General features: G+C 43.1%; 1 protein-coding gene across 3 annotated transcripts in view; it reads left to right on the top strand.

Annotated features, from left to right (window-relative positions):
• The window catches only part of LOC138799251 (alpha-2-macroglobulin-like), an 82,533-nt gene that overhangs the window by 6,954 nt on the left and 57,405 nt on the right, over positions 1-18,174 (top strand). For all 3 annotated transcript variants that reach the window (XM_069980169.1, XM_069980170.1, XM_069980168.1), the window contains exons 6-15: positions 123-279; positions 1,001-1,085; positions 2,595-2,727; positions 3,017-3,128; positions 4,676-4,785; positions 11,377-11,547; positions 12,131-12,370; positions 14,950-15,022; positions 16,552-16,697; positions 17,935-18,090. In XM_069980169.1, the coding sequence (XP_069836270.1) occupies positions 123-279; positions 1,001-1,085; positions 2,595-2,727; positions 3,017-3,128; positions 4,676-4,785; positions 11,377-11,547; positions 12,131-12,370; positions 14,950-15,022; positions 16,552-16,697; positions 17,935-18,090 (1,383 nt within the window). The remainder of the gene's footprint in view (positions 1-122; positions 280-1,000; positions 1,086-2,594; positions 2,728-3,016; positions 3,129-4,675; positions 4,786-11,376; positions 11,548-12,130; positions 12,371-14,949; positions 15,023-16,551; positions 16,698-17,934; positions 18,091-18,174) is intronic.

Genomic DNA, 18,174 nt, shown 5'->3' with positions numbered 1-18,174 from the left:
GTGAGGAGCAGAAAACGACTGATCTTCTTGACATTGATTTTATAAAGCAATATGAGACAATAAAATCAACAGATTTAACCATAATTATTACAGAATTCCTATTATTTACCTTTTTCTCACAGGATCCAAATAAAAACCGCATAGAACAGTGGCTGAACGTGTCTACAACGCAAGGGTTCACAGACTTTAGTTTCCATCTGGCCAAGGAATTAGCTCTTGGAAAATACACAATTAACATACCGGATGGCTGTGATAAATTATTTGAAGTTGCTGAATATGGTACGATGATATGAAATGAAATTAAATATATTGAATTATAATCAAATGAAATGTAAAAATGTTTACTGAACAATTTCAGGTTAAGGTAACTAAAAGACTAAGGTCTTATGTGTCAGCCTAAGGCTATGTTTCTGCTTCAGGAACATATCGTGCTAAGGCGTCCATCTTGTTATATAGATAGATCATGATCATTATTAGCAGATGTCTATATAATCTGACGGCCACCTATCCTGAAATGGTAACATAGCCTAAAGGCAATGCAGATGGCGCATAAGTTAAGAAGGCCATGCGGCCTACCTGGGAGGCTTGTGGTCATAGTCTGTGTTTCTGGTTAGTATAGCTTCTACAGGGTCTTCCTTTGCTTTGTGAGCTGGCACAGTGACAAGGGGACTGCAAGACACGTGGTAGTTATCATTGTCACTGTATATGATGGCTGACCTGTGCTGACCGGTGTTTTGTGGTCCCTGTGACGGTGAGGTGCAACAACAAGGAGTCCAAACATCATAAAAGCTCCAACAAGCCACTTTGTTTGATGGACAGTATTTATTTATTTCATTCGGGGCATATGTTATAAAAATCTGTAAATCTGGAGCTGCACTTGCCTTGTTGTTCTGCTGGGTCCTAATATCTATACTTTTGAGTAAAGCATGTTATAAATTGGCTGTTGAGTATAAGACTGATTGTTTGAATGTGTAATCACTGACATTTCTATTCCTTTTAGTGCTGCAAAGGTTTCAGTTCAATCTCAATATCCCCTCCGAAATAGACCAAATAGATAAGTCCTTTCACCTAAAGGCTTGTGGCAGGTAAGAAGACCAAACCCTATACTTATAAGGGTGCACCATTAGTTTCCAGCAGTTCTAGCAAACAGAACATGTATACACAGGGTTAGTCAGTAGTACACACATGTAGCTCCCTTACCTTACTGATGCACTGAGCTTGCAATGTGCTATATAAGCATAAAGGGAAAACACACCAGCAGCAACATGACAGCAAGGACAGAGTTACACTAAGCACTGAGCTGCTCTTACTGCTGCTGACAAGCACTGTGGATGTACCACAGAAGGTACACCGGTATTAGCACAAGGTACAGCTGTCCCACCATTTGTGGGTAGTCAAAAATTAGATAAAAGCCTTAAGGAACAGTGCAGACCTTCTTCAGCAGACTGTCTCATGGCTTGCACTGTCTCATAGCTTATCTGGGGTTCTCACTCTCCTGCATATAGCACATGAAGCTCCCTACCCCTTCTTGCTGATACGAGAGACAAATTGCTACAAAGACAGACATTAGATTGCAGATAAGTAATACACCTAGTGGCCAGGACTTTAGAGCTGGTTTTATAGGGTGATGAGTCATTTTTGGTAAATGAGTTATTTACAAACATGTTAGATGTTATAGATGGCACATATATATATATATATATATATATATATATATATATATATATATATATATATATATTATACATATACAAAAAACGGGGTTTGGAAACAGCATCCGTGCAGTAAAAAAAGTTACTATATTTTGCCATAAGACTTGAGAAAGGCTCAGGATTGTTTAGAGCCGAAACGTCGTCTTTTTATATGCATATGGCAAAATAAAGTAACTTTTTTCACTGCACGGATACTGTCTCCAAACCCCGTTTTTTGTTGAATAGTGAATCAGGTGGTGGCCGACCTGAGTGGGGACTGAGATTTACGCTGTGTTTATGCAGTGCGAACGTGGACTGAGATAGGAGGTTGCTGTGGCCAGTGATTGGTTGAGCGAGCTTAGATCTCTAGAGTGACAGCCCGCTCAAGCAATCATTGGCTGAGATGGAACAGTGCCGTGGGCTGTCACTCTCGAGAGATCGGCTGAGTGAGATTTTGGCGGCTGCAGGGGACACCGGAGGAGGAGGACACCAGGGGAGTGCGAACCGGTAAGTATAGATGAGCACTAAAACAACTAAACACCTGTAATCATTTAGCTATTTTAGAGTGGTTTGGTTCGAGTGAACCAGAGCTTTACATCAAAGTTCACTGAACCTGCCAAACCCAACTTTTGAAAAGTTTGCTAATCTCTAATAGTGACCCATAATAAAGTATAGTTGTGAGCATGTAAACCCAAACAATACTGTGACACTACAGGCTCTCGTTGGATCTCTGAGTGTGTAGTCACAGTCCTCCATACACTATAAGGGAAGTTAGAATTACTGGGACAGATAAATAACACTTCACCAGGAGTTAATGGGTCCTAAACCTGTAAGTCAGTTAAATTGGTGAGTAGTTAACAGTATTAAAGTGACAGCATTTATAACTCATGTCTTTATTTTTAGTTATACTCATGGAAAGCCAGTAGCAGGCAAAATTGATCATTTAGTGTGTGCTGAAGTATTCAAATATGGAAGCTACTGGACATCCTATTTCTCTAATGAACAAGACGCATGTATAGACATTAAAGGAGAGAAGGTGAGGACAACATTTCCTTGTTTTTTAATATTTTCTCTAACCACATATAAATGAAATGTCTGTACAAATTGAAGACATTTATTTAAATGTCTTAAATTGGAGATCCATCTTATCACTGTCATTTAACGGTTTAGATGCAAATCTTCACCTATCAGGTACCACCGATGCTGCTTAGCTAGATAAAGATTTGAAAGATACTTTGCTGGAGCCCCCATCAGTTCTCTATCTGTAAAGGACAGAATATATGTAATACCACTAGTAGGTTACTATGTATGATCATTTATTGTAGACTGACAGCAATGGATGTGTCTCCAGAGATATTCAGCTTGGATATTTTAAATTTTCAACCACAGAACAACATCGTTTGAAGATTGAATCTAAACTGACAGAAGACGAAACAGGTAAGTGATAGAAAGCAATAATGCTGACATCTTTAATAACAAAGGTTTTTTACTATGTAAAAAATTACATTGGGGCTCATCTATCCGGCAGCAATGTTTTGTATTATGGGAGAAAACTAGAACGTCCAAGTTACAACACTGCCAATATGATTGCGCTGGTATACTGTACACATAGCTGCCAGATTAACTCAATGATTTACCAGGATCTCCATCATCTTGCTGCTGCTGTTCCCATAGTGTTTGTGTCTCTTCAGTCTATGAACTGTACCACGGACTACAAACCTTCCTGACATGACCTGTTTGTCAGTGTTCAACCTGGCCAGTATGCTTATTTTTCATGACCTTGGCAGGTACCTTTTACCTCCATCTGCCTGACCCCTCATATTGGCATCATATTTGTGTCTCTTGGCTCACTGAGCCAGCTGCCTCTTACACAGGGACTAGTCCCAAAGATAGGGACCTAGTGGTTCCCTGCAGTAAGGTCCAAATCCTCATTCTGGAGAGGGTTAAATTAGAAAGCTACTTATACAGTGCACTACAGTACAATACAGTAGTGGCTGAAAGCTTAACAGGTTAGGTGGCAGAATGGGTCCGTACCCTTTGGCAATTACATACAGTATGTGAACAAAGAAAAACACAGAACAATATGATACAGCCAAGATATGGAGTTTTTGTTCCAATTTAACTACTAACATGAAGTGACTACCACTTAAAGTATCTTCATCCATTTTTAGGCTATGTTCATAAAACGTACAGTATGTGTTGTAGAAATCACGGCCTTTGTTGCAAATTGCAACAACGGTCATGATCTATACAGCACACACGTTGTATGTGAAAGCATAGGATTTTGGCTGGAGTGTATACACATAGTATATACTCCGGCCAGGTTCCCTAGCGGCGCCGCAGAAAACTGACATGTCGGTTTTCTGCTGCCGCTATTCATTGAGTAGCGGCCGCAGAAAACCCTGTCAGTGCACACTGTGGAGCGAGCGGCTCCGGCCGTACGCTCTATTGTGTGCTGTGGGGTGTTCTGATGGGGGCGCACACGGATGCCCCCGCATCAGAATTCAACGGTGCTAAAGATCATCTGGGCGGTACTGCAGTACCGGCCGGGTCACGGAACAGCCGGTCTCACACAACATGTGAACATAGCCTTAAAGAACTAATCACCAGAACTAAAACATATTAGTGCCACATTGTTGATGGTTCAGCTCACAGTGGATGTTGACTGGCATCAGTTTAATCTGATCATCTATGCCAAGTTCTTCTAATACTTGCATAAGGAGACTAGTAAACCATACAGATAGGTGAAGAGCTGTGGAATCTGTGTGTGCTATACAAGTAAAAACATTACTAACCAATAGATTACATGAATAGACAAAGCAACCCATATGAGCACACGCCACACAAAATGTTGCTGCCATGAAGGCTGCTATAATCTATTTGGTAATTGTATACACCAATGCTGGGGATTCATAGACAAAATGATTAGTGGCAAATGACATTTCATCCCCTTCTTTTCGAAAAATATGTAATCATTCTTTCAGGTCATAGTGAGGAAGCATCAGCTGAGGTATACCTCAACTCAGCAAAGAAAACAGTTGAATTTGTGGAATGTGAAAAATTCTACCATAAAGGATTTCCATATAATGGAAAGGTAAGGTAAAACTTTACAAGGTAAGGAATAGTTAAAGGGGAACCCATCACCATGAAAATGCTACCGGCATCATGTTGTAGAGCAGAAGGAGCTGAGCGGATTGATATAAATCTTTATGGGAAGGTATTCAGTATAACTTTTAATTTATTGATTGAAATCTCTGATGTTTCCATGGTAAAGAGTCCAGTCCATAGAGTGAAACCACCCACTGGACCACCTTTTGGGACTCACATCTATCTAAAGATTGAGGCCCACCCAGCCCCATACAGTCTGTTTTTGGAGGCCAGAGATGGTCAGAAAACTGACAACAACTGAACAGGCTGTTTTAGGCATTTTATGTAACTCCCATAGAGGTTAGTGTGAGCTGTGTATACTGAGTAGCACCACCAACTATGCTGTCTACATAACACAGGAGACTAAAGTTTCTGAGAAACTACAAGTGAAAAGATTGTCCAGATTGTCAGAATATTTTTATATAACATAGACAGTTATGGTGACCATTTGGTGACTATTGTAATCTATAGATACCAGAGTTAAAGTGACTCTGTACCCACAATCTGACCCCCCAAACCACTTGTACCTTCGGATAGCTGCTTTTAATCCAAGATCTGTCCTGGGGTCCGTTCGGCAGGTGATGCAGTTATTGTCCTAAAAAACAACCTTTAAACTGGCAGCCCCGTGTCCTACGGGTGTGGCCTAGATTGTGTAGGCACAACCTCTCTGTCCCTCCTCCCCGCCCTCTTCATCATTAGGAATACTCCAGGCAGATTGTCTCCTATTCCTCAGCTATGTGAATACTGAACATGGGCTGGATAATTAAGGCACCTGTGCAATTTTCAGACAGGAGAAAATGTTCCAGTGGCATTCCTAATTATGAAGAGGGTGGGGAGGAAAGACAGAGGGGTGGGGCAAAGTTAGGGCACAGATACGCCCCTAGGGCACGGGGCTGCAAGTTTAGAAGTATTTTTTAGGACAATAACTGCATCACCTGCCGAAAGAACTGAAGGACAGATCTTGGATTAAAAGCAGCTATCCGAAGGTATAAGTGGTTTGGGGGGGTCAGATTCTGGGTACAGAGTCGCTTTAACCCCTTAACGACATCGGGCGTAAGTATACGCCCCCGCAGGGTGGGCTTTAACGCAAATGGGTGTATACTTACGCCCGATGTTTCCCCGATCGCTGTGTGTTCACACACAGCGGTCGGGGAAGATGGCCTGCTATAATGTATAGCAGGCCATCTCTGCTCGTCGGCACGGGGGGTGATTAACCCTTCCCGTGCCGACGATCGCTGCTATATGCTGATCTATACAGATCAGCATATAGCAGCTGAAAACAGCTTTCCGGGTCATCGGTGACCCGGAAAGCAATGGCGATTGGTGCTGTCCGAGACAGCACCAATCGCCATTAGTGTCCCCACCAAAGATGGCGCCGATGCCACCCCCACGATCGCCGTGATAGGCCGGCCAGTACGGGCCGGCCCATCATGGCGATCAAACTGTAAAAAAAGTTTTGTCGCGTTCTGCTACCTAGCTGAGGGGTGCAGAACAGGTGTGTGTGGTGCAGGTGTACCATACTCACCTGATCTGGGTGTCCGGAGCGACGATCTGCGGTCCGCGCCGTCCTCGCGTCTTCTTCGGGTCACTTCCGGGTTCGGTCGTCCAGCGTCGGAAATCTTCGGAAACGCTCGGGTCCTCGTATTCGGCGGGCGTCGGTAATCTCCAGCAGCGTCGCTCTACCGCCCCCCTAACGGCTGATCAGTGAATATCATCGCCCGTAAGTGCGCCGCTGATCAGCAACTCCTCCTTTTTGGCGTAGGGGCGTTTTTCCCCCCTATATCCTACCGCCACTGTCTGCTGATAAGTGCCGCACATACGTGCGGCATTTAGCAGCAGCTCCTTTCTTGGCAAAGGGATATTTTTTCTTACTGTCAAAAAAACACGTAAAAAACACTACACTACATGAAATAAAGTTTTACACTACACCACTACACATTTACATACCCCATATGCCAATCCCCGTATAAAGATGGCCCCCCAAGGTGTTTTCGGTGTCGGACGCATACACTATTATTGCCTCCGACACCGAAACAGCCAGTGAGGATGAATGGGGGGATCCTTCTTTCCTCCATTCATCCTCATCATCCTCATCATCCAGTGACGTGTCTGGGGGTAGCGTAGCGTAGCGTACGCTGCCCCCCAGACACGTCTTTTCCGCCAGTACCATCCCAATAAGAGATCACGGTATGGCATGAAATTCTACACACTCTGTGAGAGTACCTCAGGGTACACTTACAGATTTAGGGTACGTGCACACTGCGGAATGGCGAAGGATAACCCTTTGTGCATTCCGCAGCTGGCACCCGACGGCGGACTGATGGAGGCGAGCGTCTCCACCCGTGTCATAGACTCCATTCTATGCACGGGCGGATTCCGTCGTCCGTCCAAAGAATGAACACATTGGACAGAGGGCAGAATCCGCCCGTGCATATAATGGAGTGTGACACAAGCGGAGACGCGCGCCACCATCAGTCCGCCGGCGGGTGCCAGCTGCGGAATGCACAAAGGGTTATCCTTCGCCATTCCGCAGTGTGCACGTACCCTTAGAGTGTATGAAGGAAGGGACACCCAAATCCAGCCCCCAGATGCCCCCCCCCCATCCTCCGAGTTAGTGGGGAGATCGTTCGGGAACTGATCTTCCCACTGCTAGATAAAGGTTACCACCTGTACGGGGATAACTTTTATACCAGCACCCCCTCTTCCGGTCCCTCACTGCCTGAGCTACTGTAGCTTGCGGCACGATCCGTAAATATCAGAAGTAGTAATAGAGCCCTAATATTTAGCAGCCATGGAGCGGAACCAGCGCTTCTGGATATGAAGGACCCCGTATCGCACCAGGACAACATTTTCCAGGTGACGTCCCCCACACTGGAAAACAGGAGACCCCAGAAGAAGTGCAGAGTGTGGTGTAACAGGGGGATCAGGAAGGACACAATTTTCCAGTGTGACACCTGTCCTGATCGCCCCGGCCTCTGCATACTGGATCGCTTCAAGGCGCACCACACGTCATGGGAGTTCTACATATTCTAAATTCTGTCCCTTATTCCTATTTCAGGGGTCACGTTGATCCAGGGATTATTCTGATCGTCATTATGGAGTCAGGAAGGAATTTTTCCCCTGTGATGGGGCTACTGTCGTCTGCCTTATGAGGGGGGTTTTTTGCCTTCCTCTGGATCAACACAGGTTGAATTTGATGGACACCTGTCATTTTCAACCTTATAAACTAATAATTGGCCTAATACCCCCAAATAAATTAGAATGGTCCCTTTTCCCCAGCTAAATAGGTATGGCCGCCATTCCCATTAGAGGATGCCATGATGCAATTATAAACCCTCTGTGATGCCAGGGCAGTAGAAACCCCCCACAAGTGACCCCATTCTGGAAACGACACCCCATAAGGAATCTAACGAGGGGGGCAGCGGGGATATGGCCCCCTGGTGACGGGCACATTTGGGCAGTGAAAATGAATACATTTTATTTTTTATTTTCATGGCACATGTTCCACTTATGTGCCCGTCACCAGTGGGGTCCATATGCTCACTGTACCCCTTGTTGGATTCCTTATGGGGTGTAGTTTCCAGAATGGGGTCACTTGTGGGGGGTTTCTACTGTCCTGGGAGCACAGGAGCTTTGTAATTGCGACATGGCCTCCATCCTCCATTCAAGCCTCTAAATGGCGCTCTGTCCCTTTGGTGGCTTGCCCTCTGCCCATATGGCACATTATATCCACATGTGGGGTATTTTCGTACTCAGGGGAAATTACCCTACATGTTTTGTGTTCACTTTCTTTTTTAACCCCTTGTGGAAAAGGAAAAAATCAAGGCTAGACCAACATTTAGTGTAAAAAAATGTTTAATTTTTACACTAAATCATTGATCTTGTCTTGATTTTTTTCATTTTCACAAGGGGTTAAAAGATAAAAAAAACACTAAATGTGTAGAGCAATTTCCCCTGAGTATGGAAATACCCGACATGTGGACATAAAGCGCCATGCGGGTGCAGGGTAAGCCTCCAAAGGGAAGGAAGCGCCATTTGGCTTTTTGAGGCTGGATTTGGCTGGAATGGATTTCGAGGGGTCATGTTGCATTTAAAAGGCCCCTGTGTTGCCAAGACAGTTGAACCCCCCCACAAGTGACCCCATAATGGAAACTACACCCCTTAGGGAATGTAACAAGGGGTGTAGTGAGCATATGGACCCCACTGGTGACGGGCACAAATGTGGAACAATATGGCGTGAAAATGAAATATTAAATTTTTTACACTATAATGTTGGATTAGCCTTAAATTTTTCATTTTCACAAGGGAAAAAAACACACAAAATGTGTAGAGCAATTCCCCCTGAGTCCGTAAATACTCCACATGTGGACATAAAGCGCCATGTGGGCGCAGGGCAAGCCTCCGAAGGGAAGGAGCGCCATTTGGATTTTGAAGGCTGGATTTGGCCAGAATGGATGATGAACGCCATGTCGCATTTACAGAGCCCTCGTGCTGCCAAGACAGTGAAAACCCCCCACAAGTGACCCCATTCTGGAAACTACACCCCTCAAGGAACCTAACAAGGGGTGCAGTGATGATATGGACCCCTTGATGAGGGCCACATTTGTGCCGTGAAAGTGAAAAAAATGAAATTTTTCCCTTTCACGTCACATTGTTCCACATTTGTGCCCGTCACCAGTGGGGTCCATATGCTCACTGAACCCCTTGTTAGATTCCTTGAGGGGTGTAGTTTCCAGAATGGGGTCAATTGTGGGGGGTTTCCAGTGTTTTGGCAGCACGAGGGCTCTGTAAATGCGACGTGGCCCTTGAAATCCATTCCAGTAAAATCCAGCTTGCAAAGGCTAATTGGTGCTCCTTCCTTTTGGAGGCTCGTCCTGCGCCCGCTTGGCACTTTATGTCCACATGTGGGGTATTTCCGTACTCGGGAGAAACTGCGCTACATGTTTGTTTTTTTGTTTTTCTTTTATCCCCTTGTAAAAATGAAAAATGAAGGCTGGAACAACATTTTAGTTTAAAAAAATGAATTTTTCCTTTTTTACACCACATTGTTCTGAAAATCTGTGAAGCACCTGTGGGGTCCAGATGCTCACCGCACCCCTTGTTACATTCCTTGAGGGGTGCAGATTTTTAAATGGTGTCCCTTTAGGGGTGTTTTTAAGGTTTTGGCACCCCAGAGCCTCTGCCAACCTGAAGTGGTACAGTCAGAAATGACCAAATATAACGGAGGCATTGAAATTCACTAGGCGCTCCCTTATATCTGAGGCTTGTGGTTGCGTCAAATAGCGCAATAGGGCCACATATGGGGTATTTCTATAAACTGAAGAAATGGAGCAATCAATATTGGGGTGCATTTCTCTGCTAATAGGTTTATCATTATGAAAGATATTGGATTACAATAAAATCTCTGCACAGAAAATAAAAAATTTCAAATTTCTTACACACTTCGCTTTTATTTCTGTGACTCCCCTAAAGGGTTAAAAAACTTTCTGGATGTGCTTTTGCAGAGTTTGGGGGGTGCAGTTTCTGAAATGGGGTGCTTTGTGGGGCTTTCTAACATACAGGCCTTTCAAATACACTTTGAGCTGGGTTCACACTATGTATATTTGAGGCTGTATTTGTGAGGCTGTATAGCAACCAAAACCAGGAGTGGATTGAAAACACAGAAAGGCTCTGTTCACATAATGTTGTAATTGAGTGGATGGCCGTCATTTAATGGCAAATATTTGCTGTTATTTTAAAACAACAGCTGTGGTATTGAAATAATGGCCGTTATTTACTGTTATATGGCGGCCATCCACTCAATTTCAACATTGTGTGAACAGATCCTTTCTGTGTTTTCAATCCACTCCTGGTTTTGGTTGCTATGAGGACCTGACATGAGGACCAAATACTGCCTGAAATATACATAGTGTGAACCCAGCCAATATTAATACCTGAACAGGTCCCTAAAAATATCTGATTTTGAAATTTTACAGAAAATTTGGAAATTTGCTGCTTATGTTTTAAGCTTCCTATTGTCTAAAAAAAATGAAATATAGTTTAATAAATGCCGCCAACATAAAGTAGACATCTTGCTAATGCTATTTAATATATAATTTATGTGGCATAACCATTTCCTGTATAAGCAGAAAGGTTCCAAAGTTCGAAAAATGCATTTTTTCACAATTTTTCACGTTATTTTGGTGTTTTTCATAAAGATTTGTTATGAGTATCGACTCCATTTTACCAGAAATGTAAAGTACAATATGTCATGAGAAAACATTCTCAGAATCAGCCGGATAGGTAAAAGCATCCCGAAGTTATTAATGACTAAAGTGACACTGGTCATATTCATAAAATTTGTCTCTGTCCTTAAGGCCATTTCAGGCTCTGTCCTTAAGGGGTTAATAGAATCTTAGGAGCGTGTGAAATACATTTGAGGGTTGGAGGAGCGATGACTAATATGGAGGATACCTACAAAGATCACTTCTATGCTTCCTGTCTGAAGGATATGCTGCTTCTATAGGGTACTAACATATTTTCCTTAACCTATACTCAGATTAAAGTCACTGATGAGAAGAAACAACCCATGGTTAATGAACCCGTAACATTATATATAAAAGGCGACTACTATTCTAATGTCACACACACAAATCTGGTGACCGATTCACATGGAATTGCACATTTTACAATCAAAACCACTGAATGGCCACATGAACCAATGCTAAAGGTAAGTCTCATCATTACATATAAGTACATAGCTTTCCTGTATATTAGATCAGTACAGATTACTACAACAATTACTAGAACACAGTTGTCTCTGGTTTAATATAGAGCTATAGAAAACAGATCATCTTACTACTAACTATGGGATGTTATTGACAACATATTTTCCTTGTTTTCCTATTATTGTTTATGACCCGTTTGGCTCACAGAGGTTTTAAGAAAATTCTACTGCTTTGTATTGTACTACTGAACGCACTTTGTATCTACAACATTTTCCTTGTATTCATGTGCTTGACTTTAAAGCAATAAAAATTTTTGTTACAAAGAAAAGGTCAATATGTGCAGACAATCACGGTGAATCCCTCCTTGGGGGGTTAATAGCTAAAACTAGAGGTTTTATAAAAATAAACTACACCATACAGCACAGTAAAATCATTGTGCAGAACGTTTATTAGAAGTATAAATATTATTGGTAAATTATATATATTAGTCAATTTATATGTATTAGTAGATTTTCACAAATGTTTAAAAGTTTTAAATAAGTTGAAAAACCCCCATTGAAAACCAACTGTGACCTCTCTCCTAAGGTACACCTTTCATCTGATTATCAGAATGGTTATGAGTATAATATAGGGACTTGTGACCTAGGAATTCCTGAAGATTCCCTCTTGCCTTTACTCTTTTATTCTAAAAGTGAGAGTTTACTGTCTATACAAGAGCATCCAAAGGACGTATCATGTCATTCTGATCAGTCAGTGATGGTGGAATATGACATCCATAAGAAGAACCTCCGGCCTGATACGGATCATCTCCACTTTATCTACATGGTAAGTATTCTTTTTGTCAATGTTCTGAAGTTTGATCTTGGTGGTTAGTAGCATCATGGCTTATAAAACAAATATGATGGATTCATTATGATTTATTATGTATATTGTGATCCATTATAACTAGTTGTCATCTATTATGATCAATTTTACAGCCATTAGGATGTAATCTTTTAACCCTGCCCTCCTTTAGCTTATAATGAGTCAACCAAGAGGTTTCCATAATTTTTTCTTTTCTTATGGTACTTTTACACGGAGCGATAATTCGCCCGATCGCACGGTTAACTATTTCGAATGAACAATGTGTTTTTTATAAACATCAGCGTTTAGACGGAACGATATATCGTACGGAAAAATCGTTTTGCGATCGCTTAAGCCTATCTCACTCATCGGTTAAAGTGGTAGTGCGGCGCTAAACAATTATTCACAAAATATACAACTTTGTAATGTATGTTATGTATGTGAATGGCCCCCTTCCCCGTGTTTACCCCCACCCACGCTAGACCCGGAAGTGTGGTGCATTATACTCACCGCATCTCGTGTCGACCCCCGTCCGCCATCTTGGGACAATGACGTAGTCTTCGGGAGGCCAGCCAAACCGTTCCATCCGGCCCCCCTCTGCCGCGTCATCAGCAGCTCAGCCGCGATTGGCTGAGCATAACTGTGCTCAGCCAATCGCGGCTGAGCACAGTTATGACGTGGCAGAGGGGGGCCGGCATGAGGGACGGATGGAGCGGTTCGGCCGGCCTCCCAAAGACTACATCATTGTCACAAGATAGCGGACGGGGGTCAACATGAGATGTGAGTTTAATGCACCACACTTCCGGGTCTAGCGTAGGTGGGGGGAAACACGGGGAAAGGGGCCATTCACATACATAACATACATTACCAAGTTGTATAACGTTTTAATGTGTGTTATTGTGAATAATTGTTTAGCGCCCCTTTTAAATCGGTGAAAGACTGCTTACACGGAACGATCTGCGAATTTTTTGCGAACGACCAATGACCATTTGAGAACTTGTTGAAAGATCAAAATGAACGATTTCTCGCTCGTCGCTTGATCGTTCACTATGTTTACACGTACGATTATCGCTCAAGTGCGATCGTTATCGTGCAAATTGAACGATAATCGTTCTGTGTAAAACCACCATTAGGAGCACAAAAAGTGTTCAGATGAACTGGTGTCAGAAAGTTATACAGATTGTAAGTTACTGCTATTTTAAAATCTCAAGTACTTATCAGCTGCTATATGTCTTGCAGACATCCCAGCCCTCTGCTGCCACCTCTGTCCATGTCAGGAACTTCCCAGAGTGGTAGCAAATCCCCATAGACAACTTCTTCTGATTTGAAGAGTTCTCATCACGGACAGAGATGGCAGCAGAGAGCACTGTGTCAGAAAATACCACTTCCTGTAACATACAGCAGCTTATAAGTACTGGAAGACAAGATATTTAAAAAGAAAAAATATTACAAATCTATATAACTTTCTGACACCATTTCTTCACAGAGACTTAATAAACCCTGTGTTACTATAATAAAAAAAAAGAAAACTTTTTGCATGTAATACAGACATGTCAATTTTTTGATTGTTTAAAACTGGATGTCCAGACCCCGATTCATCACAACACTTATCTGGGTGCTGGGCTCGCTGCTTTTCCCAGGTTGCTGATCTCTTCATCTTGCTGCCCTAGGAAGGTTTCTTGTTAAGTTTATTTAACCAGCCTTCTGCAGAGAGATGGGGAAAGCAGTGAGGCAGGGAGTGAAGCGCTTAGTCAGTGCTTCTCTTGGCTCATTCTAGCAATTGGTGGGGTATTGAACGCCAGACCATGATTAATCAAACTTTGTGACGTGCCTCTGTGACATTTCAATTTTTTTAAAATAATTCTATAAAAATCTAAACATAGAAACAAAAACCACTTACCTGTGGGCGTTTTGCTCCCAAGCAGATACAGCACTACTGTATGTCCCCTCTGTCCATTTTACCAGTAAAGATGATGGAACTGTGACTAAACCTTTGTGGATATTGCGCCTAGGTGGAAATACTCTCTTGATTTTACTATTATTCAAATGACTGTAAAGCTCTAAACATTTACCAGAGGCAGACAGGGAAGATTGGATAAAGCAGAACAGGGATAAGGAACACATGTATTACAATCCGTTTACTAAGTATAATGTGGTCTATAGAGGAGAGAAGGATCTGGATTCAGCCTGTATTAATTGGTTGCACACTTAGACTATAGGACAACATGGTTGCCATTACGGATAAGTGCAACTCGAGCATGCTAGTGTACTTCTGAACCCAAGCGTGCGGCATTTGATTACTGGTGGCTGAAGAAGTTGGGTGCATCCCTATGGAGTCCTGGAAAACAAGGATACCGCCTATGGCGCTCCGATTGTGCTCATCTCTAGTTGCTATGTATTGAGAAGGCCTTGTAGGAGCCAGGCACTGTGTAAGACTTTACACAGGTATCTAAATAAAGGTGACCTGACCTAGTGGCTCTTTTTGTTATACCACTACAGCAATTTCAGAGCAATGTATTTCCTGTTCATTAATGTGAATCTTGCTCTCCATGTATTTACAGCTTATGTCCAAAAGTGGAATCTTCACCTACAAGGAACATAAAGTTGATATTAAAGACCAAGCAAATAGCCCAAGTGAGTACCATGGTTGTCTTCATGGTGAATGATATTTAGCCAAACTCAAAAGTCATTGTGACTGCTTCCTCCTTCTCACCTTTTTGTCCTCTGGTTAAGGCCCTATTACACGAAACTATATTCAGCCGATAACCGTCTCGAATGATGTCGGCTGATCATTGTCTGTCGTTGTCTTTCAACACGTTGAAAGACAAACAACTTAGATAGCAACGTTCTGCTGCCGTTGTGGAATAGGAGGGGCAGCAGCAGACCGCTGCTATCTTCTATGGGCTACCCAGACAATCTAGCGATCATCCAGGTGCCCCGCCTCCCTGCTCTTACCCGCTCGCTGCCATCGCCCCGTGTAATAGGGGCTTTAGAGTGGACTTGTTAGCAGGGTAATAGAAGTGTAAATGGCTAGATAAAATAAGTAGTCATGATGATTAAGAGCAAACTTTTTTCATCTCTATAGTCCTTTCCAGCGCAGAGATCTATGTCTTTTAGTTAATATGTAAATGAAGCTTAGGTACCCTGGGGCGTTCCCCAGTGGCAAGAGCTTAGGCAAGTCCAGCCCATCGCCCCTTTTTCTATGCAAGGGTGTCAAACTCAGGCCCTCCAGCTGTTGCAAAACTACAAATGCCATCATGCCTGGGCAGTCAGCTTTACCTTTGGCTGTCCAGGCATTGGAATTGTAGTTTTGTAACAGCTGGATGGCCGTCAAGCAGGGTGGGACAATGTAAGATGACATGAGCTGGACATACCTAGGCTCTTTCTGTGCTAAGAAATTACCCCCCCCCCCCTCCTGGTAGTAAATGTTCCCTTAGGTGTATTAATGCTGAGACATGGTGATTAGTTGTCGTCAATTCATCAGACAATTCATAGCGGGTGAGGACCGGCTGCTATCAGCCTTCATAGTGGGTGAGGGCCGGTTGCTATCAGCCTTTATAGCGGGTGAGGGCCGGTTGCTATCAGCCTTTATAGCGAGTGAGGGCCGGTTGCTATCAGCCTTTATAGCGGGTGAGGGCCAGTTGCTATCAGCCTTTATAGCGGGTGAGGGTCGGTTGCTATCAGCCTTTATAGCGGGTAAGGGTCGGTTGCTATCAGCCTTTATAGCGGGTGAGGGCCGGTTGCTATAAGCCTTTATAGCGGGCGAGGGCCTTCACTGTTAATGACAGGCCGCAGCGATCACGCTGCAGCCTGTCATTAACCCCTCAAACGAGCAGCTCCTGTAAACTACCAATCTAGACCCCCACAGTGTGATTGAGGGGGTCCCAATCTCTCTACCAGGCTGCCAGAGGTATACTGCTTACCTCCATTCAGTCCAATCAGCGATCTTCTCATGATACTTTTTTGTGTAGGACTCAAAAGCATGGTCTTTTGAGTCCCGCCCAAACACGGTATATGTCTAGGAAACAAAACATAGCCACAAAATGACTACATCCTGCCCATTCAAGTAAATAGGGTCATCTGTAACAAATCGAGCTAAACTTGTTTTTTGATAAAAAAAAAAGCTGATAAAATCTGATTATTTAAGTTTTTAAAATTTTTAGATTTACAGGGTTCATTCCTTCTACATATCCATGTGGATGAAGACTTATTTCCTTCATTTAGTCTTCTTGTTTTCTCTATTCTGCCCAATGGAGAGACAATTGCAAGGTCTAGAGAATACAGTGTCTCACCATCTGCACTCAACAAGGTAATAATAAATCATTATCATTTTAATGTATATAAAGCTCACAAGAGGAAATAGAATAGTAGTTCCCAGCAGGATGCAGCATTTTATTTGCTCACAGATACAACTTCAGTAAGGTACCATTCATATGGACCGTACTGGCTTGCAGCCTACTAACCTATTAGTCATTTGATCCATTGGTTGAGTAGAGTATGATCACACACGGCAGATATGTGCATTTTGTCTGCAGTACAACATCTGCCATGTTTTCTTCACCAAAATCCTCAGCAAAAAAAAATCCATGCTAAATCATAAGGATGTTGGTGCAAATTTATTGGACTTGCTGCTGTAGCTTTTGGTTCAGGTTATGTTAATATTGTAGAAGAAAAAAATGTAAATGCCACGCAAACCTACACGGACAGTCTTTAAAGCGACTCTGTACCCACAATCTGCTCCCCCCAAACCGCTTGTACCATCGGATAGCTAGGGTCCTTTCCACAGGTGATGCAGTTATTGTCCTAAAACACAACTTTTAAACTTGCAGCCCTGTGTCAAATTGGTGTGACCTAGAGTTTCTGTACCCTAGGCCTCTCCGTCCCTGCTCCCCGCCCTCTTCACCATTAGGAACGCCCTAGGCAGGATTTCTCCTATCACTTGTCTGAACACTGCACATGGGCCTTAACGATCTAACACATTTGCAGTGTTCAGACAAGTGATGAACAGGAGAAATCCTGCCCTGGGGAATTCCTAATGGGGTAGAGGGTGGGGAAGGAGGAACAGAGAGGCGTCGCCGGCCTACGGTACAGACACTTTAGGCCGCACCAATTTGACACAGGGCTGCAAGTTTAAAAGTATTTTTTTAGGACAATAACTGCATCACCTGCCGAACGGACCCCAGGACAGATCTTGGATTAAAAGCAGCTCTCTGAAGATACAAGTGGTTTGGGGGGGGGGGGGGGGCTGATTGTGGGTACAAAGTCGCTTTTAACAACCTCCTTGGTTTAATAACAGGTTTTATAACGTCTGTCAGGCTGATCAACCTAGTAAATCCAAAGCTATGTTCCCACTAGGGGGTTTTATCGTAAAATGATGGCCATCTATTGATAATAACAGTCGCAAATTTTCATAATCATTCCCGTAGTGGGAAGTTAGCCTTAGGTTGTGTTCCCACTTTGGGACCATATCGGGGAAATGCTTCTAGCCTGCTGATAGTTTCCCTCTAAATGGAATAATATAACATTTCCACCATTTATACAATTAGGTAAAACTTAGCTTCTCTGAAGAACAAGTCCGACCGGGTGAAAATGTGAATTTGAAAGTTACAGCAGCGGCCGGATCCTTGTGCTCTGTGCGGTCTGTGGATAAAGGATACTTGCTTATAAACCCTCATGATGATACTCGTCTGCTAACAGAAGTGGTAAGTTTCAATTTACTCTTAAGCTATGTTTATATAGACAGTAAAAAACAAAAATATGGGCGTAACATGCTGAGGCTTACCCAC

Source organism: Dendropsophus ebraccatus, chromosome 8 (genome assembly GCF_027789765.1).
Source record: "Dendropsophus ebraccatus isolate aDenEbr1 chromosome 8, aDenEbr1.pat, whole genome shotgun sequence".
Taxonomy (NCBI): Eukaryota; Metazoa; Chordata; class Amphibia; order Anura; family Hylidae; genus Dendropsophus; species Dendropsophus ebraccatus.
This window is presented reverse-complemented; position numbering and strand designations above follow the sequence as displayed.